Source organism: Helianthus annuus, chromosome 5 (genome assembly GCF_002127325.2).
Source record: "Helianthus annuus cultivar XRQ/B chromosome 5, HanXRQr2.0-SUNRISE, whole genome shotgun sequence".
NCBI lineage: Eukaryota > Viridiplantae > Streptophyta > Magnoliopsida > Asterales > Asteraceae > Helianthus > Helianthus annuus.
In genome coordinates, this window is record NC_035437.2 from 174,967,101 (window position 1) to 174,992,665 (window position 25,565).

At 33.3% G+C, this 25,565-nt stretch overlaps 1 protein-coding gene and 1 long non-coding RNA gene across 2 annotated transcripts; both read right to left on the bottom strand.

Moving 5' to 3' along the window:
• Positions 1-11,106: 11,106 nt before the first annotated feature.
• Positions 11,107-14,232, bottom strand: LOC110939490. Its single transcript, XR_002592297.2, has 6 exons — positions 13,730-14,232; positions 13,307-13,637; positions 13,078-13,147; positions 11,741-12,079; positions 11,558-11,645; positions 11,107-11,453 (listed from the first exon to the last, which is right to left on the bottom strand). It is a non-coding gene; the product is annotated as an uncharacterized LOC110939490 (long non-coding RNA).
• A 2,896-nt stretch (positions 14,233-17,128) lies between these two features.
• LOC110939491 (citrate-binding protein) lies at positions 17,129-18,312 on the bottom strand. The gene is made up of 2 exons (XM_022181069.2): positions 18,036-18,312; positions 17,129-17,606 (listed from the first exon to the last, which is right to left on the bottom strand). Exons 1-2 carry the CDS (start codon positions 18,306-18,308, stop codon positions 17,226-17,228), a joined length of 654 nt encoding a protein of 217 aa, XP_022036761.1. The 5' UTR covers positions 18,309-18,312; the 3' UTR covers positions 17,129-17,225.
• Positions 18,313-25,565: the final 7,253 nt, after the last annotated feature.

Sequence of the window (25,565 nt, forward strand, 5' to 3'; positions counted from 1 at the left end):
TTTAGATTATGTGATAAATTATTGGAAACATGTAAAAATATAGTTTGCCTCATTTGCTATTCAAAAGGGTTTTGGCGTAACTTGTTACCCGTTTACCTGCTATTGTTATGTAATTGAGATTATATATCTTAATCTAATACAATGAACAGTCTCTGTTACAAATACTTTAAATATAGATTATATAAGAGAAGGCATTGTCTTTTATAAAATTGTAACTTGTGTATAAATTAGATAATATGTAGTACTACTAGATATAAGTGTAAATTACACTAATGGTTCATATTAGTATGGTTAAGTTTCATTTTTTATAAATTTTCTTTTAAAGATTACATATGTTGTCCCAAATGTTTATTCATCTATAACACATATGTGTACAATCATGACCTAATATGCATGATTTTTTTAAATGACTAGAAGTGAAATTTTAACAAATAGAAAAATATAATCATTATGATTGATGGATGATTATTTGTTACACAAAAACGGGTCTTCTTTTCCTAATCAAATTTATGACACATTTCCGACGAATGAAATTTATGAAAAATCAAACTCTTTCGACAAAAAAGCCCCATCATTTTACAATAGACTTGTGACAAAATAGCGACAAAGATATGTTGTGTCGAAAAGGGCCATTTTCTACGCATTTCTGACAAAAACCGGAAACCTTTTGGTTTTCTAGTAGTGATAACGGTTGAGTAGACAAAGAAGTTAGCATAGGTTTCCTTTGAAGGATTCGAAATTCTCATTTCGTGATTTAAAAAAAAAAATAGAGGATGTGTTGTTCATTTGTAATGAGTTACGGCATATAGAGAAAAAGAAAAAACAATCATGAAATTATTTTAGCTTTTATAAGACTGTGCAGTCGGGTTGCACCCACTCCATCTCACCTTTTGACGCCCTACACACCATTATACCCTTTTTAATGGGCATGAGCCCCTCTCAATGCCATTGTATTAACACCTCTACACCCTTGTGAATGTATGGTTTAGGTAAAACCCTATTGCCTATTTGACACTGAGTGACAATAACTTTTGCACGTTTTAATTATTCCACTACACATAGTCTAACTACACTATTCTTTATAGTTAGGGTTATTGGATTTTAATAATCCTAAGTTTCACCTGTTGGCCGATAATAATCTCAACTTTAAAAATTCCCTCCAACGATCCCAACTTGTAAGAATTTGACCCCCGTGGATCCTTTTCCAACATAGGTACACTTAAATCATTTAAGGAGTCTGCCGGTGCACTTGAATCTATTGAGGAGACCAAATTCTTATATGTTAGAAGATGATTAATATGAGCCAAATTCTTATATGTTAGAAAATGATTAATAGGGGTCAAATTCTTACAAGGTGGGATCGTTGGAGGGAAAATTGCAAATTTGAGATTATTATCGTCCAACAGGTGAAACTTAGGATTATTAAAATCCAATAACCCTTATAGTTATGAATATATAATGGCATATTAAATGTGACAAATTTTATGATTCATTTCTTATTTATAGACAACGATTTTAATTTGTACACAACATTAAAAAATTTGTATTTTATCGTTACTCTATTTTTTTTCTTCCGCTATCTAAGTGGTGCTAAAAGTTAAATTATCTACATGTATATACTACACACATATAGTCGTTGTCTTAAGTACAGAAAGTTATAACAAATTATTAGGTAACAATCTAGATTTGGAAAAGGATGTATGCAAAGATTTAGTTATTTTCCATCAAGACATAAAAAATAGGGATATTGGATTTTAATAATCCTAAGTTTCAACTGTTGGTCGATAATAATCCTAACTTTAAAAGTTCCCTCTAATAATCCCAACTTGTAAAAGTTTGGCCGCCATTGATCCTTTTCTAACATATGTGCACTTAAATCAATTAAGGAGTCTCTAGGTGTAATTGAATCTATTGAGGAGACCAAATTCTTATATGTTTGAAAAGGATCAATGGCGGCCAAACTTTTACAAGTTAGGATTATTAGAGAGAATTTTTAAAGTTGGGATTATTATCGGCCAACAGGTGAAACTTAGGATTACTAAAATCCAATAACCCAAAAAAATATCATTTATGTTTTAATTTTGCGATTTAGTTTCATTTTATATAACATATTAATCGTATTTAGTTCATACATATGTGATTAAAACCAAATGGCCTAGCGGTACCAAGATGTTTAACTTTACTTTAAATGGTTAGAGTTCAATTTCCATGCGTGATGGAACTAACTTGGTATTGTTGAGAACGAAACTAAAGATACCTAGGTTACTCGAGTTTTGAGATTGAAACACATGTTAAAATAAAGTGAGAAGATAAGAAGAAAAGAATTAGACATATCAAAGGGCTTGTAGTCGACCAGAACAATGTTTATGAAAAATATCTCTTCTTATAAGGTTGAAATGGACAAATTCATAAATTTAGAAATAGAATTTGAAATTATGTATGTTAATTGGTAGAAAAAATAGTGATATTCATTTAGACACAACCTTTTTTTTTATAATTCCTTTTAGTGTGTTTAAACTACCAAACTAGTCACAAGACAAGTTAATCTGATTTGAAAGAATGAGGTGGTCAAATGAAAGGTTTTACAACCCAAACAAACTATACAAGTCTCGATACATATTTTACAAGTCAATGAGGCGTCAACTTTGAAAACTGGATTAGCCAAAAGGTGAATCTTCTGCTTAATATATCCTGTGGGTATAAAAGTCATAAAGAAAGTAATTAAGCTCCATGAGTTGGGTATGGTTTTTAATAATATTTGTAAAAAAATATAAAGAGAAAGGAGAGGAAAAGGAGGGTGTGGACTGTGGAGGGTAACAATAAAGATGATGTTCATGATGGAGATTATTATTCTTAAATCATTAGTCTTGTGATCAGCACCTCTTTTAAGTTATCTTCTTTTTATAAATATTATGCTTATTTATACATCTATACACATATAAACATACATACATATGTATGCTATGCATAGATATTATATGTTTCTTTACATATGTATTTATTTGCATGGATGTGTGCATATATAAAATATATATGTATTTTGTGTGACAATGTGTGTGTATTATATGAGACCATGTGTGTGTTGTGTGTGTGTGAAATCTAGAGCAGTGTGTTTTGAATCTGAGTTGATTTGTTTGAGGTGGTACTTAGAGGTGCATAATATTTTAATATTGTAGGGGTTGAATTGAGAGAATAAAATCTTGAAAGAAACCATCTTTTTAAATTTTGAGACAACAACAAAGGGACAGTTTTAAGAAACAAACAACCAACCTTATTCAAGCAACAAATTAAAAATACAAAGCCCTTTGTCTTGTCTTCCTTAACAGCCATTACTATGCTATAGGATAACTTCCATGCATGAAGTTCAAATTAGGTATTTTGACAAAACTACAAAAGAATAAAATATTCAAACTAGGTATTTTGACAAAACTACAAAAGAATAAACTATGGAACACTTTTTTGTAACATTTTACATCATTCTACTATATAAAATAATACCATCAATTTGTTGGTACTTTTAATGTTAGTTATATACTTATATGTTTGTCAATTCTCACAAACTTAATGGTAACTATAGATACCTTCAAGGGTTAACTGATTGGTGCGGAAGAAGCTCAGTGCCTCCGATAGAAAAAGATATTGTACAACTTTTTTTCAAAGGTTTTTGCAATCTTCCCTTCACGCCAAACAACCAACTACAAATAAGTGACAGGTAAACGTACAAGAAGTTGCGTCGCAAACTCCTTTTGAATGTCAAAACCGATATTACTAAAGACAAAGTCATAAATCTTAGGGGTAGAAGTATAACTGATCGGACAGAAGCTTTTATAGACTCGCAATGACATATCCTCTTGAGTCTTGTTAGGATGGGGAAACCCACATACAACAAGTCAATTGAGTCACTAAAGTTTAGGTGATATGATTAAAAATATAACTTCATACATGTATAATGAAAGTATTTTTCGACTCTCTTGCTCACTAAAATAACATATCTAACCGTTCACTCTATATATAATAATGTTGAGATTTAAATAGTAATTATAGCATTATAGACTAGTGACATCTTGAAGGTGAGATAAGGTTTAGAGACCATTAGAGTCATGGGTTCAATTCCCAGAAGAAGGTGTTTCCCATATTTATTATGTTTTCTCCCGAATTGATGTATAAACATTATTGTCTAGTGAAAATGGATGGTCTGTCATTGATTCAAATTTGTCGTTCAAAAAAAATATACTAAGGGTGTAGGGAGTGGTTAGACACTTGAAAGTGGTAAACTTCAAAATCAACCAATGAGAGTGTGTCATGTCATTCAACCTTAATTGTTCAAACTATGCTCAAAAGTGTTGGCAATGGTTAGACACTTTATGAATTGGTAAACTATTTAAAAAAAATGTGTAATTGGTTGAGATGGCATGGATCCCACCACAAACACCCCCTCTCTCTCCTTCCCTCCCTCTCCCCGCTTCGGTGAAGGTTCACCGCCTCTCCATGTTTGCTGATCAGCAAAACCAACCGGCGGCGATGTTATCACGCGGTAAACCACTTTGCCGAGTGGGTTTGCCGCCTACTCCGGACACCCTAAGCTAGGTTTACCATTACAACTATTATTCTCATTATTTCCTACTCATAATTACATAGGAAATGATTACTAATAACTAAAGTCAAAAGAAATTATTATTGAAGTAGAGGGTCAAATAATGTACCAAGGAGCCCATAATCTCCAATGAAGGTCCAAACACAGGTTTGAAAGCCGTTAAAACAAGACCTGATGTGGGTCTGATGTTTCCAAAAAACAGAGCCAGAGCCTGAACCTGATGACTGAGCCACGGGTGGGGTTCGGACCACCAGTTTTTGTCGTTTTTAAACGTATGGAAAAACCCAAAAGCACTGAACTATTTAATGACAACCAACTAAAAGACAACTTCCCTTTCTTTTACCTTTTGCTTTTCACTTCCACTTTAAACCTAATAAAACTTACCTTGTGTTTTCTTTTAAATGGAATGAGAATACATATTACATTAGAAAAGGAGAAGAAAAAAATAACTCATGGGTTTCAAAAAATTGTTTTATGTTATAAATTGGAAATGAATTTAAAATTTTATTTATTATTAATGATGAATGTGAGAGAGGATGAATCAAATCCATGAATGGTGTAAATGCCTAAGTTCTGCTGCCTGCATATTGTCTATAACACGTGAATTCGGCAAAGAGGGTAATCAATCTTTTTTTTTTTTTTTTTGTTACATTCAATCCATTTAACTTCATGTGTAGCTATAAAGCCCTTTGTAGGGCGTTATGCAACAAGTGATGAAACGCGTAAGAGGGGAACTTAATATAACTTGAGTGTGTAGTGGAGATATATATGCATGTATATATATGTATGTGAGCGGGGAAGAATGGGTCACGCCATGATGGTGTTCGCGAGCATTGAAATTTTCTCACCCATAGCGTCGGCCGTAGTGGTGTGACCGGGCGCTATGGGGGCGCCATGGCCTTGTTTCCTGCGGCATACCGCCCCACTACGGGTAGTCTAAGAAAAAAAAGTATGGTTGGTATTTTTGATTATTTAATAAATTGGTCGTGGTTGACATGTACAAAAATTAATGTTTTAGACTCGTTATACACAAACAATATATGTATATATATATATATATATAAATATATAAAGTATATCGTATAATATGGCTTAACGTATATTGTGTACGTGATGGCAAGTCGCACGTTATAACAAGAAATCGCATGTTCATAAATTCAGAAGTCCGCATGGTCAAACAAGTATATAAATAGCATGGTGATAAATAACCAAAATCGTATATTGATGAACACCCAAAATCGCATGTTGATGAATAACCAAAATCGCATGTTGATAATGCCTCGCGTACGCAATGTACTTTAAGGCATTTTGTACGTTAACCGACCTATATATATATATATATATATATATATATATATATATATATATATATATATATATATATACACACACGCACACTAGGGAGAAATTCATGTATTATGTAGGGTTGGATTAATAAAATATTAAATAATTATTAATTATTGACATTTATTGTTTATACTTATTAATTGTTGATACTTATTTTTTAGTTAATTAAAGATAGTTTTTATATCATTAACCAAATGAATTTAATATGAAATTAATTATAAATTTATAAATAAATTTATTTTTTTTACAAGTTTCACCAAGTCTAAAATTATGTTCAGTGAAACATTTAAAAAAGGAGTGTAATGATGATAGTTGTTTTTATGAGTGATTTAAAAAAAATCGAATATTTAATGTGGTTGCATGATAAAGATGGTAAAAATACAGTATGTTAAATAATAATAAAAAATAGATGGTATATTTAAAAACCAAAGTTAATACGTAGTTGAAAGATAACTTTTATTATACAGTATAAATAACATTTTATTTTATTAGTATAATACACATGTTTATTCAATCATCCAATCCACATGTTTTTTTTTAATATAACATTTTTAGTGGAGGGTTCAAATAAAAATAAAATCTTTGTAAGCCCAATGATATGCTGGCTTTTTAGGGTTTATTATTATCATTATCAGTATTATTTTTAAGTTTGTAGAGATAGAATAAAAGGTTGTCACTAAAAATAAGAAAAATAGCAAATAAAATATGTTACATCTTTTTATACATGTAATACAACTAGTAGATGCCCGCCCGCGTTGCGGGGCGATGACCGAATAATTCGCAACCAATTAAAAAAAGACTACTATAATTTTGCTAGGTGAAAAAAAAAACGATGATAAGACCGTATTTTTGGGCTCAGAGCAAAACTGTAATTTATCAGGACTAATGAGCCAATGTTAGGCAACTCTTTGACACGGGAAGAAATTAAATCGAGTAAAACAATTAAAAAAACATTTATAGTTTTGGTAAACAACTAAAACGATGGGAAAAACGTAATTTTTAACCGAGGGCCAAATCATAATTTTAATTCAGGGATAAATCGTAAACTAAATGGACCAACGGGCGAGTGTCAGGAAGTTGTCGGCAGACTGTAATTTTGCACTGGGGGCAAACCTGTAATGTCACCAGGAAATAAAACAAAAACGATGGGCAAAATGTAAATTTAAGTTGAGGGCAAAATCGTAACCTGGTTTTGAGAAAAAAAACTAATGGCGAAAGTATAAATTTATACGGAGCAAAATCGTAAATTTGAGCCGATGGCAAAATTAGAATTTTTAGCCGGGAGCAAAAGCGTAAATTTATTTTTAAGCGTGGGCAAAAACATAACTTTGACATGATGGCAAAATCGTAATTTTAAGGGAAAAAAAAACTAATGGCAAAACTGTAAATTGAAACGGGTAAAATCGTAATTTTTAACCGGGGGTAAAATTGAAATATTTAGCTGGGAGCAAAAACGTAAATTTATTTTTAAGCGGGGGCGAAAACATAAATTTGAACTGATGGCAAAATCATAATTTTAAATCGGGATAAACCGTAAATTTGTTGGACCAATAGGGGAGTGCCAGGCAGCTGCCTGGCACTGTTACAGCTGCCGCCCATTTTGCCCAATGAAAGGGCTTCACTATTGAATTCTGACGTAAGCCTCTTAGGATTGTAGTAGTTTAAATTCGAACTTGTTATTTAAAAGTTTAAACTTTAGAGTGAAATGTGGCAGACATTATATATAAGTTACGTATTAATTTAAAGAAAAGAGATGAGTTTGGTAGTATGAAATAATTGTTTTGTTATAAAAATTAACGGTTATAAAGCAAAGGAAACAAACATAAAACCACCACTTTAGACTATGGGGTATGGGGTGGGAGTTTGGGCGTGGGTTGGGGGAAAACGACCAAGCCACCATCCCGGGTGAGTTTGGGTTGGGGCGTGGCCCTTGGAGCTTGGGTTTCAAGCCGGGCGTGGGGCGGGTCTAGCAAACTGACATGGCGGGCTGTGAATGGCCAAACCAAACTAGCCGTTGGGCTAGCCGTTGGGGGCTATTTAAAAAAAAATCCTTTATAAATACCTTACCATATTTATCATTTTTCTCACACAATATCAAACACATAAAACACAATCTTGCCATGAGTTCTTCAAGTTATACTGAATCGTCATCATCATCGGACGATGGTGCGGAAATATTTCTACAAACGATCGCGACGGTGGTGAAAGCTATCGTGGAAGACGAAGAGGAGGAGGAAGAGACTCAATAACCTAAACGCAGGAGAAGGTACATCGCTCGTGAACGGCACACCGCTAACGATTTGTTGGTAAGCGATTACTTCTCAGCGGAACCTAAGTATGATGAAAAAATGTTTAGGCGTTGTTTTCGTATGAGTAGAAACTTATTTTTAAGGATATCTAGAGATCTTGAGGAGAAGTATGTTTATTTCCAACAAAAACCCGATGTAGTCGGGCAATTAGGATTTAGTACGTGGCAAAAGGTCACGGCCGCACTTAGGCAGTTAGCGTACGGCAATAGTTCGGACATTATGGATGACTATTTAAAAATGTCAGCACGTGTAGCTAGAGAAAGTCTTCACAATAGTTGGTAATGCCTTGTCGACTATGGGACAAGGATCAGCTTGGAAACGTGATGTACACATGTATCATTCTTCACAACCTGATTTTGGAGGATGAAGGTAGAGCGGTCGTTACCTACTATGATGACGATGACCCCCAACCAGGTAACGTAACAGACCAAGATAAAGCGGTAAATGAATTTTTGATCAAGTCAAGGGATATACATCACAACCTTTGATCTGATTTGGTGGATATGTTTCAACGATTCCTGGGTTCGAAACCGACGAAGACGACGAAGAATGATTGTTTTTTATTTTGATAATTATTATGTATGTTTATTTAGTTTTAAAAAAAAATATGTATGTTTATTATTTATGTAGTTATAAATATAAATATATATATATATATATATATATATTAAAAAAAATGTTGATGTGGTTTGGCCACGCCAGCCCAGCCACGCCCAACCCAAGCCCCATCATACCCCTTAAAACTTGACTTTGGGTTTGTTAATATTCAATATCCACGTGTCAACTAATACCCCAACTCAAGCCCAAGCCCCACCATACCCTACGGTCTTAATAGTCCAAAACCATACAAAAACCTAAAAAGTATATTCGTATCTAGGCTCCATATTGACACTTGTTACGTTCTATTCAAAGTTATTCAATAAATGTAGTCATGCTTTTTGTCTTTTATTGCTTTGAAATGGCCTCAATAAAAGCAGTGGAAAGAGATCTTAGTGTTTCACATTAAAAAAATGGATTTAAAGTAAACTTAATGATGAAGATAAATGAAAAAATTAAGAGAATAGCTAATGTAGACATGGAAACAATTAAAAAAATGGATTTAAAGTAAACTTAATGAAGATAAATGAAAAACTAAGAGAATAGTTGATGTAGTCTTGCAAACCAGGGCCGACTCAATCTTTTTAGTGGCCTAAAACAAACCCGAAATTCAAGACCCCCAACTTTTAGTTAGTGTTTATTTTCCTTTTAAAATAACTGAATTCTTATTCCTATATTCTATTAAAAAAATAATTATAGTCAGTAATTCCCTGTAGACCATAAATTATAGCCAGTTCTTTTTATCAATTAAGGAGCCCAAATTCAAATTACACCAGAAGCCCAATTTCGTAATAACTCATAATTATATATATTTTTTCCTTAAAACTGGAGGCCCAATACAAGTGGTGGCCTAAAGCATTGGCTTCATTATAATTGCCCAAGAGTCGGCCTTGTTGGAAGAATGATCAATAGTGATATGACCACAGTAACTAGTTGAAAAAATGATCAGCAGTATTATGACCACAGTCACTTGTTGAAAGAATGATCAACAGTGATAGGGCCACAGTCACTAGTTGAAAGAACGATCAACAATGATACGACCACAATCACTAGTTGAAAGAACGATCAACAGTGATGCGATCACATTCACTGGTTGAAAGAATGATCAACAGTGATATGACCACCGTTACGGGAATCGGCTAGGGACAAATACCTTTGAATAATAGTAAGGTATATATATATATATATATATATTAGCCAATGAGTGATATGACCACCATCACATCGGAACTGCCACCATGTGACAAATACTGATTGAGTTTTTGGGTAAATATAAACAAATGTAAAAACCCTTGATGCTGTAAAGTATAACAATATATTTTTTATAAAAAATGGAATGAACTCGCCAGTATTTCTTGCTGATAAAATGTTTTCAAAACGCGTTTCAGGTAATTTGCTGTAAAGATAATAGATGTCAGCTATGGAGCACTGAAGGCTTAAATAAAGTGGCTATAAATACCTGAATAAAAGAAGAAATTTTTGTTTTATTAATTAGGGTTTATCCCTACAAAAGCATTTGAATGAAATACGGGTTTTAGCCCATTTGTTTAATATTAAAAGTTTGGTGTTTTTACAAACTCTGAAATTATTTCCTAACTACGATCCTGATGAAAAAAACTTTTCCGCTGCATATTTAATAAACACTGGTACCACTTGACTGGTTCACGGATCCTGCTCCCAGGGTGGGGTCGGGGGTTGTGATAGAATCTACCAATCGATAAATAATTGTTGTGTATGTTGAAAGGTTATGGGTATGTTTGGCATGGAGCTTTTAGGAGCTTCTAGCTTTAAGCTTTTAAGAAAAAACTCCAACTCAATAAAAAGTCTTGTTTGGTTGAAGTAGCTTTAAGCTTTTAAGTTAGGAGCTTGAAGCTTTTGGTTGAACGCTACTACTAGTAGCGTTTAGAAGGAGCTACAAGCTTTTAGGGAAAAATGACTATTTTAACCACTAAAAATAAGGAACTTTTTAATGCACCAACTTTCTAAATTTTTAGTTATGTCTATTTTGGTCATTTTATACATTTTATTAAAAGCTCCAGCTACTCTACCAAACACCAAATATATCTAAAACTAGGTTATCACCCGGGTATACACCCGGGTAGGAAAAATTAATTTACGTTAATCGAATTATGTCGTTAGGAAAATTTCGTTTTTAATAATAAAAGGTACATAAACAACATTTTCAAAGTCATTAGCATAAACGTCAATTTCGGGCTCACAACACACAAAAACTAAATAAACACAACCTACATAAGCATAAACGTCACAAACGTCACCATCCGAGTTCATTTTTATTCACAACACGCCATTGACAACTTATAAAAAAAAAAGAAGGGCTGCAAGTAATTTTTGCATCAATTTCAGTTTAGAGTTATTGACAACTTATAAGTGTGTGCTTCAAATAGCAGCTTCACATCAAAGTTAGGCCTGTATAGTGTGAATTTAGTGTACAAAAATTATAAATAACCAATTGTAGTTCTTGCCTTGATCTTAGAAAACTCAATCAGCTCAATCTCAAAGTTAAGTCGGGCATCCTTTGAAAAGCTATCTGAAATAGAAACCGGGCAGTCATCATCGCCATAGTGCAATTCAGGCTTCATTTTAAACTGAAATCGGTAACACCAATATAAGTTTTAAAAATCAATAACAACCCGCATGACAATCAAAATTTCAAACACTGAATAAACTATGACCATTACTCAATACTTACCACTGCAAGTTCACAATTTTGATTCCTTCTAGCAGCCCTAATATCATCTTGCTCTTACCTAAGACCTGCCTTATTGGGGCGCATTTGCCTATAGCAAGCAAATAAAAAAGTGTCACCGAATAAAAAACCAAAGAAATTTATAAATATAACTTAAAATGTTACATAACTAAATATAAGCGATACCTTGACCCATTGGTATTGTATGCCATTTTCGTCCTGATGTAACCAGGGGTTTCATAATCAATTTCTCAAACTGGATCAACATGTGAGTGTACCATGGTTTTGTAAAGTAAAGCAATTAAGCACGTATTTTCAGCCCAAAACAATTAAAAATGATACTGATGCAATCTGGAGAGGGGCGCAAAAGCTCTTCCTTAACTTAAGGGGCTTTCTACCACTTCGGATGATGCGGACAGAATTCTCTCATGATGAAATACAGGCTTAAATAGCCAGCAAGTGTTCAGTAAAAAGGCTACAAACCTTCAATATGACACGAACATCTCAACGCTAATAAAGAACCACCTATTAGAAGAAGAATCTTTATTATTATGTGATGCACAAACACAACAAATACTGACCAATAACTGGTGGCATGTAAATTACTTAGAATCATCTACTCGATTGGAGATGTGAAGCAAACAAATACTGACCAATAACTGGTGGCATGCACAAACACAACAAATTCAACCAGTCATATACTTACTCGTAAAAAATAGTACAGAGCTCTCTCCAAGACTTTCCCAGCCGATCTGGCTAAGAACGAACTTGAAGAATTTTCGGCCCAAGTTATACATGTCTCCATATGTAATTAGTACTTTCGACCCATCTCGTTAATGTATTAGTTGATTTAGTTTAACTTTTTATCTCAAAAGAAGGGGTCATAACTTACACAACTTTTATTAAATGTCCAAAAAAAAGGCTTAGTGAAACTAAATAAGATTTGTAGAATTAATAAAAATTACATAAACGACCAGTTTGTTTCAGGTAGGAAAAATGAACTTAATATATACACTATATCAACTATTTATATAACCCTATTCTTATACTATATAACCCTAGTCTTGTGATTAGTATACTCATCAAGTTTGGGTACATATACAATATCAATGCCACATGCTTTTACTCAACCCCACTTGACTTGTATGAAAAGTCAAACCAATGGAAATTTGAGGCTTTAAGATTATTCACATGCTTTTCAAGTTCAAAATCATGGGTATAACACCACTGAACTTTAAGATTATTCGCATACTTTAGAATTATTCACATGCAGGTTTGACCCGTTTAACAATAAAGGGTTCAATTAGGTTTATTTTTATCTCTATTCTGAAATGGACGAAACTAAAGGTTTAAAATCATTGGCATAATATTGTTTTGTAAACATATGTAATACATTAGTTATTTACTAAATGTTGGTAAAAAGGGTTTCTTGGCCAACCCGACCTTGTCGAACCAGCCCGACTAACACATCTTCCCAACTCTACTCATACATCTCACTAAAGAAGCACAGGAAGACACCATACCTTAGGCTAGCATTTACATGTGGAATTTAATTTTCCATTGATGTCTAAAATGGAGTTATTTTGGTAATCTCTGCGTAAAATAACAGTCAAGATATAAGCAATAAAATTTTACATTAGTAAAAATAATGAAACTAAGGTTTGACTCTTGGCTTTTAAGAGTCAAAATTTGAAGTTGTTAACTTTAACTCTATACAGAAGTGAAATGGAACGTAAATAAATAAATAGATACCTGTAGGTGTCGAGAGAGCTCATTAACGTGCAATATGTTGTCTAACTTTGACTGGCCCTATGCTTTTTTCTCAGAATAGCCAGTTTAGGAAAGTTAGTGGAATCCAAGATATCATTACACAACATATTAGAATTTAGGATCATATATGACATTAGAAACAAATTCTGATAGATTTACCTATCTTTATCATTGATTTTATTGAACACGATCACTTGTTCATAAGTGTAGCGATGAGCTATTGATGATAAATTTACAATTCTACCCTCGATTCAAGTTCTTGCAGCTGTTTCCTTCATTTTATCAAGTAGCATCTTTGTCAAGTGAAAGTGACCTGAAAACATTTATTCCCCGCGTTTAACATTAAACTTCGTAACAGAGATCAAAATTTCTTTAGAAGAAAAATAAGGTACATTAGTGATCTACCTAGATGATTGGTCGCAAACTGCATCTCTATCCCGTCTTGTGACAGTTGGTAGGGGCAGAACATAACACCAGCATTGTTTATGCAAATTTAGAGTCTTCTTCGGTTAGAAAAAAATGCCAACGTAGTAACACGTGATATCATTGTAATGATAATCTATAGCTTTTAGGAGGTTTTTTGTATTGGGCGACTTTCGACCTATTAGACTGTTTATTTTACCGGTAAGAGATTAAAAAAAAACCATGACCGGAAGTAAATGGTTAATGGCATACATCAAGATGTTGAGTGGAAGATCAAGAGCATTGAAGGTATGAACAAAGGCGTTAACCGAGTTGAGAGATGAAAGATCAAGCTCAAGAACATCAATCTTGGCATTGTCGTTGTTTTAGGATGGTTTGTTACATCATATATAAATTTTACATGATAGTTGTTTGAAGTATACCTGATCTCACTGGATGGGTCCGAACAATTTGCCTCGACAGCAGCATATTCCTTCAAAATACACATTAAGTAACAATTTTAAAAAATATCTATGCATACAAGTGACCATACTCGTAAAAAGCATCTGAAATTAGTTCAAATATCATCAAACATACAAAGAAAATATAGCACAACAATAACAAATCGTATATAAATTTGAAATAACGATTAAAAAACTACCTTTTCAACAACTTATGAACATGATGTTGAACATACAACTGATAATCAATGATGATAATTGGAAGCATCTCAAATCATTTTATTGACAAAAGTAAAGCAACAGTTGCAGGTTTGAATGTTATGGTTGCAAGAAACAAATCCCTAATTTCATCTTCTCTTCGTTCTCGTCCCCAAATAACCAAATACTAATTGGTCACTCCTTCATAATCACACGTTAATTTAATTTCTAAATAAACAGAAAAGATACCATCTATCATATAGTGAACGACGATGAAGAGGCTAATGGAACTTCAATCAAGCAAAGCATTCTTATACTTGTATGATTCAGATCTACATCTAGTCAATCAATTTTTTTTCTGGCAAAATTTTTTACCACAAATTAAAACCAACATCCCTAAAACCAACATTATTCTGACAGATCGAATAATGTACAATAATCAAAAGAAATTACATTTTACTCGTCAATTTTAACCTAATTATCATCTCAAAACATCAACATGATTCAACAACTTCTTCAACAGATTCAATATGTTTACATCTAACACAGATTTGAATCTAAAATTCTAAACTATAATAACGAATCGGAATCTAAACAACGGATCTAGAAGAAGAAAGTTCTAACCGTCGTAACGTTCGGCTTGCTCAGCAAGCTTGGCGACATAGATGAAGTTGTCACGTTCGGTTGAAGAAGCCATTGTCGCCGATCTCTGAGTCTGAACTCACCGTGTACTCTTTCTCTCTCTCTCCAGTCTTTGTCAAAGGAAAACATTTTGAAGAGAAGATCAGTTGCTTGGAATGGAGATGGAGGCTCTCTAGGGTTTTGGAAAAGAAACACAGATATCGTACAAATGGAAGTCGGGTCAAAATTAAAGGAAATGGATCCCGTGTTAACCCATGTACACGAATTTTTATGACCCGAATTTTGGAGCCAAAACCAATTTCTAGAGTGCCTATGGTGATGCCACATCATTTTCCAAGCCCTTATATCATGACACATCAGCCCTTATTTATCATGTTTATATATATATATAGATGCTACAGCTACTAGCTACCAGCTTCCAGCCACCAGCTTTCAGCTTCCAGCTATCAGCCACCAGCTACTTTTGCCAAACACACCCTATGTCTGTACAAGATTGTTTCTATCCTTCTAGCTCAGGCCGACATATTGTGTCAGACATGACCTGTTAAGACATGAACACAAAACAGGTAAACACGAACACGACATAAAATTTTATCGTGTCAGTTTTTCCAAACATGAACACAAACCTGATAATAAACAGGTTACACGAACATGACCTGTTAAGACACGAAAAAATTTACATGCGCATCATACGACTTGCTAAGACACGAGCATGACCTGTTAAGACACGAACACGACCTGTTAAGACACAAACTCGCCCTGGAGGGGTGGTGTGTGGAGTCTAGGGCTGGCATATCGTGTTAGACACGACCTGTTAAGGCACAAAATAACCTGTTAAGACACGAACATGACCTGTTAAGACATAAACACGATAAGACACGGACACGAAATAGGTAAACACGACACGAAAACTAAAAGGTCTTAACGTGTCAACCTGTTTAAGACACGAAACCAGTTAAGAGCCAAACACGAACCTGTTAAGGTCGGTCCGTGTCGTGTTTTCGTGTCCGTGTCTGAAATTGTCAGCCCTACTTCTAGTTCTTTATTCTGGGCTAAAACTGAGTTTTTCATTAACTGTAGAAGAATTACATAAGAATGGCAAGTAAACGGATAACAGGCTGTGTTGCAACCCCTTTTGAATAGCAAATCCATTCTGAGTTTCCTCTTACTATGTTGCTCTTTTGTTTTTATTGGTTTCTGCACTAGTTTATAAATGTAAGTTATAGTTTCCGCAGCCTTTTAGAATCGCGATATCACACACAAATTGAAGTGTTTGGATTGATTATTCGAAGTCTCAGTCGGATGATTCAAAAAGTCTAGAACTAGCATATGTGTTTTAGATTTGTTTCTAGCCCCAAACTAAACCAAAGACTCGGTATTTATATGCAACGAACCAACACCTTATTTAGTTGAAATAACACAATGTTTCAGGAATCCGTGTTTCGGTATGGCAATTAAATCAGTTCGGCAAACCGATGCGACTTTTGGTTTTTGAAGAGATAATTCTGATTTTAAGGATTACCCATAAAGTAAATTTGGGTTAAAGATAATTCAAGTTAGTTAGAGACAAAAAATAGTTTGGTTTATTTATTAGATTAGTTAGAATTACCTGTTTATTAGATATGTTAATCTAGTTAGTTTAGTTAATTAATGAAATAGAGTTTGAGTTGGGTTTGGATTAGTTTACGTTTAGTATAAATAGAGGGTTATGTTTCAGTTTTATTTGTCGAGTTGAGTTTAATAATACAAAGAGTATGACACATGCTACTCTTCAAATCGTTTGTCTTTGGTTTTGTATGTTCGTGATTGGAAGCCTGGGCCAACAATTTTGACGGGTCATTTCTGCTACAAATGAATATTTTTTTCCTAATCAGGGCTCTACACTCCGCACCCCTAACCCTTATCGAAGCTTATTCGAATTTCCCTTTGGTAATAAGTAATCCCAATTACCTAAAATGGCTTGATAACGCTAAAACCGGATTCGACAAACATATAAGAGAAATCCCGGTTTACTTAATCAATTCATTAAATTAAAATTTTAATTTATATTGATTTCATGATTCGTTTAATTATGACTTGTAAACAATAAACAGACTTAGACTTTTCATATATATCACACCCGTATATTATAACAAAATGATAATACAATAATACCTTACATCACCTAACTTTTTATACACGTTTCATACTTTTCACTATTACTTCTTATATATTTTAATATCTCTCCACCTCGATTCCATATATCGACTTTTATCACTTGGGGCACCATAAACACCACATTTGAAATATAAGTCTCCTGGACCTTGGTCATGAGATTCAAACTTTTTCACATCGTTAATGTAAACCATAAGTCTCCCTTCATCCACATTGTGAATTAAGTTCACTTTGAACCATTTATCGTATAAATCGGTGGCGATTACTTCGCTGTCATAGTACCTCATATCTCCGTTATATATCCTTAGTAACAGTGTCGTGTTACCTTGGGCCGCGCCATGAATTTGCACTATTGTAGCACCCGACGTTCCATGTGGTACAAAAGCATATCCTTCGAATTGCCAAATCCCTGACGTATAGTCCGGCTGCACAGTAAAACGATAAAAATAGTTTAAGAAAAACATAAAACATTGTACAACACTAGAAAATCCGGTAAAAGTTTTGACCACATCTCGAAATATGCATTGATTGCTTGTACATTATAACTAGCTAATGCACGTGACAAACTAATACATTTTCCTTTAATTATATTTTGTGAAATATATCGAAAATAGAAAATAAACGGGCAATAAGCTGTACTTGAATTAGAATCAAAATCTTGATGTTGTCACATGGCATGCGTTGCACACTTGTACTGTACAAGTAAACAATGCATGTTTTTGACGATACATAATATTTGGTAAGAATCTTTACAATATGATAATAAACTACTTGGGTATTACAAGTAAACAAATAACAATGCATGTTATAGGCAAATAAACATTTGTTGGTTAGGACCTTTAGTAGAAACTTACTTTTATTTGAGCTTCGGTTCGCGGCTGTGTATTGCTTCCACGTTCGAATGGCTTATCATTTGCGTAAACCCAAAAGCGATGAATTCCATTCTTGAAACTATATCGTTCATTGAGAGGTACGTTGTACGGTTTTTGGTATATGAAGCTACTTGATGTTAAGGGGACATTAGTAAACCCTTGTGTGGGATCAAATGCAAACACCATTGAAGGTTCACTAAGTAAACTCAAATGTACAATCAAGAGAAGCAAACTACAACAACAAACTCTCTTCATTTTCTCTCTAGAGTTTGTTTAATGTACAAGTGTTTGATTCATGAGGCAAAGAGTTGTGTATTGTATTAATATATAAGTGTATGTTTAGAAATGTAATTTGTTTGTATGGATATACACAAAACTAGGGTTTGAGGATTGGAATATTGTTTGTAATTGTATATGTATAGATTAAACACATAAAATAATTGTGGATGTTGAATCAATTAGCATCGTTTTCTTGAATATCTTGCCCTTATTATAAAGATAAGAGTGAAGTTAGAAATAACAAAATAAACTATTTTTTAAATATGAACAGTTTTTTTCTTAAAGAGTAAATTACTTTTTGAGCCATGTGGTTTAGTGGTTTTAACCACTTAAGTCTAAAATCAAAAAGTTTTAATACCCTGAGTTTCTAACCATTTATTTTATAACATTTTGAGTCCAACTTTTTAAAACTTGTATTTTTGATTTTGGACTCAAGTGGTTACAACCACTAAAACACAGGGACTCAAAATGTTATAAAATGAACGGTTAAGGACTTAGGGCGTTAAACTTTTTAATTTTGAACTCAAGTGGTAAAAACCACTAAAACACATGTACACAAAAAGTAATTTACTCATTCTTAAATAAACTAAAATAATATATTTTAGATGAATTATGCTCTTTACTTTTTGCTTATAGTATATCAACTAGTTGCGGATGCGGATGAGGTGTTTGGTCCAATGACAAAGTTATTAGAGTTAAGAGTAGGAGACCAAGGACCAAGGATTCAAACATAGTTAACTTCGCCATAAAAAAAATCAAATAGTTACACCATATGTATATATGTTTAAGGTCCTTTTTCTTTGAAGAATTGCAAACCAAAACAAAAAATGTTATATTGTTTTATACAAGGAAACATAGGGGGCTGAATGATTCACGGTTTCGAACCGTCAAAACTGAGGAAGCGATACCGAGCCACTGGATTCGAACGGAAGTGGTGTTATAGGGCTGGTTTTCCGGTTCTCATATATTGAAAAAAATAATTCCCGGTTTGGTTCGGTTAAAGATGGGATTAAAGTTAATATTTACAAACCATATTTATTTCATGGGCTTTCGAACTTCCGACCATCCACATTCTAATCTCTTCCGCTTACATACGATCCACCTTCCCAGAAGTTTTAAGGTGGTGTCTTCAATCCTATACGTCCAGATTCCATCTCAATTCTCAAATCTCAACTCCTAGCGTTTCAAATTTTTTTTTTTTTTTTTTGAGTGGTGAATTATCGTCGTTACAAGTTCACAAAAGATAAATATTGTCATTTTGTTAATTTTTTTCACTTCTTTTTTTAATTGCTCACATTTGGTTTTATATAGATGTTTATGAGAAGATCGAGAAGATAAAGATCGAATAAAGTTTGAAGATAATTTATTTGAACAATCATCTAAAAACGATTGAAATGGTTTAATTCAGATTTCGTTTTATGATTTGAAACCTTTTATTGTTGCTACTTTTACTTTGGATTGTTTGAACTTTAAATGTTGCAATTGTTATATGTTTTGGTTGGTTTGATGGTTGTGAATTTTTTTTATTTACTTATTAATTTTAGGATTTAACTAACAGTTGGTTCTGGTTTCGAATCGAACCAGTAGGTTATCATAGGATCCAGTTCTGATTATCGTATTTAGCATGTTAACAGTTTTGAATCTTAGCGGTTTGGTCCGGTTGTTGCACAACACTAAGGGAACATATCTCCTTGAATTTTAAACATATTTGAAACTGTGATCCCAGAATATGTTTGAAATAGTGTATATGTTTTTTTTTATTTTTTATTTTTATTTTTTATCATAAGATGCTCCTTCATGAAATAGCAAAAAGAATGTTTTATTTCTTCTTCTTCTTCTTATGTTTTGTGTGGACCGGGAACACACAAAAACTGGGCCGTGAAAAGATTAATTGCATGGGCCCAAAAAACCAGAAGCCCACAACTATGTTTTTTATTACTCTTGTTGTTCGCTTGCTGTCGAAGTTGGGCCGAGAGACGTGGGGTCAGATTGGGCCCACTGACACGATTGTCCACTTTAAACAAAATTCTTTTTCTTTTCCTTCAATTTCAAGATTTGGTAGTTTTTAGTTCCTAGAATTCTCAAAACAAATTTTAAGTCTATTATTTGTTTAGTTCCTAGAATTCTCAAAACAAATTTTAAGTTTATTATTTGTTATAATACAAACAATTATTCTTAAATTTATATACAAGTTTTTATTACCTTATGAAATAATATAACTATGGCCTATTTTTTTTAAAGAGGAATTTTATTTGCTTTTTGTTAGTTTAACAGGTGCAAAAATTTTATGTATCAAGTTATGCTTCATGGATAATTACGAAGTGCTAGAAATTCAATCAGCAAATCAGGGAACACACACACACTTTTAAATAAAAATGAAATTAGCAAAATATCTTTAAATGAATGGTTATTGGAAAGTTAAACCTTAATACACATACAAAAGTGAACTATGTGACGATGCCATATTAAACATTTGGTCTAAACTTTGAGAAATCACAATTACAACTATGGTTTAAACTGCCAACTCAACAATAAATATTTGGTTATTTTAAGTAATTAAAGGTTACAAATCTCACAAATTTATATGAACTCACTATTTTACCAGTTTTTAAACAGAATAACTCCTTTGATTTCAAACGAGTTATAACTTTCAGTCATGCCCCTCTCTCTCTCTCCCATCATACATATCTATTGGTCTGTGCAACATCCAAGAATTCTGCATCGACCACCATTTTCTCACCGTATAGCTAGGTATGATGTTTAAGACCCGTTTGAGGGACCTGGATCAGAGGCGTAGCTTTCAAGGGGCCGGGGGGAGGGGGGCCCGACCCCCCGAACTTTTCGCTCAGTAGTGTTATGTATGTACGTTTCGTATAGAATTTTTTAGGTATGTACGTTTCGTATAGAATTTTTTAGGTATATACGTTTTCGACCCCCCGGTATTATAAAGTTTTTTTTTTACTTATATAGAACTTTTAGGTCCGGTGACTTCCGACCCCCCGGTGGAAATTTTCAAGTTTCGCCACTGACTTGGATGGTTAGGGGTTGCGCGTCCATCACTATGATTAATGCCATAAATCATTTGTTCTAACTAGGGGTAGGGGGGTTAGGCTTTCACTTTAAATGAATGTCATTAATATCTTGAACAAATTATTATTGGTGGCCTCTTTAGGACTTTAACTTTCGCATGGTTCATAATATTGCCACTCCATATACATAGGGACAATAGTTACTGCTTCATGAATTCGTTTTCAATATAACATTCTTGTGATTTCAAATTATAGTGGAAGTTCAATAATTTCAATAAATAAATAAATAATAATAAGACATGAATAAACATTAATTGATAATCCATACGATATGTTTTAACGTTATACTGCCTCTTAATGGTTTCTTTATTTAATTTAGTCTCCGTATTTATCACATGGTATTTAGAATTTCACTACATCACATGATCAATTAGCTGTTAATTCACAATATTTATTTGTCGGTTTTTTTTATTTTTGATATTTTAACATACATTCCAAAATTCAGATCCATATTTTTTTTGTTTTATCATTTATGATTGTGTATAACATATATGGTGTGGTTATTGACTTGTATAAAAGGTTTCTTAGGGTAAAAGGGATAGGAACAATGAAAGGACGAATAATTATAAAAGTGATATATTATAGATTTTTAGGGAAAAAAAGATATGAAGCAACCAGATATATAAACTCACACATGGGCCCAACATTTCCAATCTCTACACCTTCAAACTTACTCATTTGTTCCCTTTTTAAACCAAAATTTGAGACAAATTCGGTAGCAATCACTCATCATGCCACAATTTACATAAAATGCACCATTTTGATATACTGAAAACATACCACTTCAATCTAAAAATTAAAACTCAGTTAAGTCAGACAGATTAAATGAAGAGTACTATTGGAGTAAACTGTCATTTTGGTACCTGTGGTTTGGGCAGTTTTGTCATTTTAGTCCAAATCTCAAACTTTTTAAATTTGGGTCCCTGTGGTTTGCATTTTGTTGTCATTTTAGTCCAAATCTCAAAAACTTTCATTTTTTACTGTTCCAACATGCCTTTTTGTCTTTTTGTGCAGGGGTATATTTGTCCAAGTACAATTCATTAAACATTTTCTTAATTAAAAAACTAAAGTAAATAAATTATTAATTCCTTTATATACCCTTATTAATATTCAATATTCATAGAAAACCCCCAATCCTTTAATAAAATCCCTAGCGCCGCCGCCGTAAAGTAAATAGAGAGAAGTAAATTAAAAGGACGAGAGAAACAGAGAGAAGTGTTACCGGTAAAACAACTCGTCGGACCAAAAACAGTGACGCCGCTGGCGGCGGCGTGGCTCCGCTGTCTCCCCTGCTCCGGTTTCTCTCTCATCGCCGTCACTCTCTTTCTTCGCCGTCTCTCTCTCTCTCTCTCTCTCTCTCTCTCTCTTTCTTCGTCGTGCCACCACCAGATGGTGGTGGTGGTGGTGGTTGGCCAGTACACAGATCAAAGGGAGGGGTGGTTTAGGGGGTTTGGATGTGTGGTGAGGTACCAGAGAGTGAGAGAGGGTGTGTGAAGGAGGGTATTTATTTGGGGTTTTTTAATTAAGAAAATATTTTAATGAAATGTACTTGGACAAATATACACCTGCACAAAAAGACAAAAAAACATGTTGGAACTCTAAAAAATGAGAGTTTTTGAGATTTGGACTAAAATGGCAACAAAATGCAAATCACAGGTACTCAGATTTAAAAAGTTTGAGATTTGGATAAAATGGCAAAACTGACCAAATCACAGGGACCAAAATGGCAGTTTACTCGTATTATTGTCAATTCATAAAATAAAGTGAAAATAAAAGATATATAAATCGACAATAATACCCTTCATTTAACATGTTTGACTTAACTGAGTTTTAATTTTTTGACTGAAGTGACACGTTTCCAGTATGTCAGGGAGGAAACTGGTGCATTTTTTGAAAATTGGCTTGAAATGACAAAAGTGAACAAACCACAAGGACGAAAATGACAGTTAACTCTTTCTTAAATCATAGATGTCCGAGAACATTGCAACAATAGATGGTTAACCTTCTTTTGTTGTGCTCCAAACATAGACCGTAACATCCCTTAACTATTATGTTATTTATATCAGTTTCTCGTCTTACAACCCTATTTTTTTGCTAGGCCTATTTGCGTGTTTGCCAACACAAGATTTTAATTAGTGACTAGACAAAAAAAAAACAGAGATCCTTCGGGGGCAACAATTTCATATGACCATTGATATTAATTTTTCATACGTAATTCATGGAAATATCACCATTGCAGTTTTTTAAAAATATAACCTTACATGTTTTCTGAATCATCAGAGTTAATTACCCTACCCACTGCTGCTGCCTCCTACTGTCCTACACCACCTTTGTATAACCGTCGTATCACCTCCCATTCCATCACCCATTACCACCGTATCCCCTCCTTCCACCCAACCCCAAACCCAAACCCACACTATCGTATCACCATGTTTACCATGGTAATTCGTGTATTATTGTTGAATAAAACGAACCGTTGCCACTCATTAAAATAGATATAAACTTTATGAATGAATAAAAGATTAAAAAGAACACAAATAGCGTGTTTGTATATATCTTGAAGATTTATTGTATGTTGGGTTTGTATATTTTGCTTGATTTTTACCATGCTTCAATGCCCTACATCTAATGACTCATTTTACTTCATATTGTTGCTACGCTTATATCAAACACAAACATTATTTGCCAACGTGTAAGGGCGGATCCAGCCCACATTTATGTGTTCTCAAGAACCCAATGTGTTTGAAAAAAATAGTGAGAAACTTAAAGAATTTCGAAAAAAAAATAGTGAAAATTAAAGAAAATTTACCAAAAGTAACCCATTAGAATAAAATATTGAATCCGCCACTACCAATGTGGGGCTAGCTCACTTGATAGAGATTCTTGCCTCTTAGTGAGAGGTCTTAGGTTCAATAACAAACAAGAAGTAAATTAGGATTTATTTGATGTAATTTAATAGAAATATATAAGCGTTGTCATTAAAAAAAATCATTATTTCCGCTTATATCAAACACAAACACAAACAAAAAACGTTATTATTTTTATTGTTATTGTTGGTCAACTATTTAATCGTAAACACATTAGTCATTAGAATCTTGTCTCAATCTCTATTTGATCAAAATGCCACATGCCTAGCACATGCATTTTTCGAAAGGCATATATACTAGTCTTTTTTATTATACTTCATATGCTAATTTATTTATTTTCGAAAGGCATATATAGTAGTCTTTTTTATTATACTTCATATGCTAATTTATTTATTTATTTATTTATTTATTTATTTATTTTGAAGATGCTCTTCATATATCATCAACTATCATGCTTGCTGTGTCTCTTTAACCAACAACTCACCAAAGATTAATAAAACATTATTTGAAATCAAAGTAAATCAGAAAAAAAAAAAGAATATAAAATATATTATTAGTTATGTAAATTTTTTTACAGAAATATTGGAAACCCGATATTATTTAAAACCAAGTGAGGTCGAACCTGAACTCATAATACTCATGCATGGCTTGTTGATGTTTCTGCAGCTCGAGCTCTAGGTCAAGTCGTTTTGAGCCTACATATTTCATAGGTTTTGAGCCTACATTTATTCTACTTGATAGCACCCTTACTCACGTTTAATCAAAGTTTAAGCTCAACTCAATTTAAGCTTTTTGCTCGATTACACTCGAGAATCTTTTTTTTTTTTTTTTTTTGAAAGGTAACTATTATTCACAACGCCAAAACCTCAAACAGAGGCGGCACACCAAACCACTTACATTATATTAAAACTACACCAGTCTTCCCATCTAATCTAATCGACCTATCTTTTGACCGGTATCTATACCACAAGAACCCGAGAGATTGAATGTTAAATATAATCTCGTCGGGTTTTACATCAATGTTCGAAAACCTTTTTTGATTCCTAGCTAACCAAATACACCAACAAGAGATCATTATAATACCTTTGAGCGCCTCCTTCACTTTAGATCTGAGACCACAAAGTTCGGAAATTCGATGAGGTCCTTAACCGAAAAAGCAAAAAACTAATTCACCTTACACCATATCTCTATATGTTGCCACACACGACTCGCGATACTCCAGGAACACAACAAATGAGTAACTGATTCCTCCCTATCTTCACACATACAGCAGATCA

What these genes read in the sequence shown, in the direction of transcription:
- LOC110939491 (XM_022181069.2), bottom strand. Translation starts at nt 18,308, where the DNA reads ATGAAGAGAGTTTGTTGTTGTAGTTTGCTTCTCTTGATTGTACATTTG. An exon ending in GAACCGAAGCTCAAATAAAA is followed by an intron (nt 17,607 to 18,035) that starts GTAAGTTTCTAC and finishes TTTACTGTGCAG; the next exon opens with CCGGACTATACGTCAGGGAT.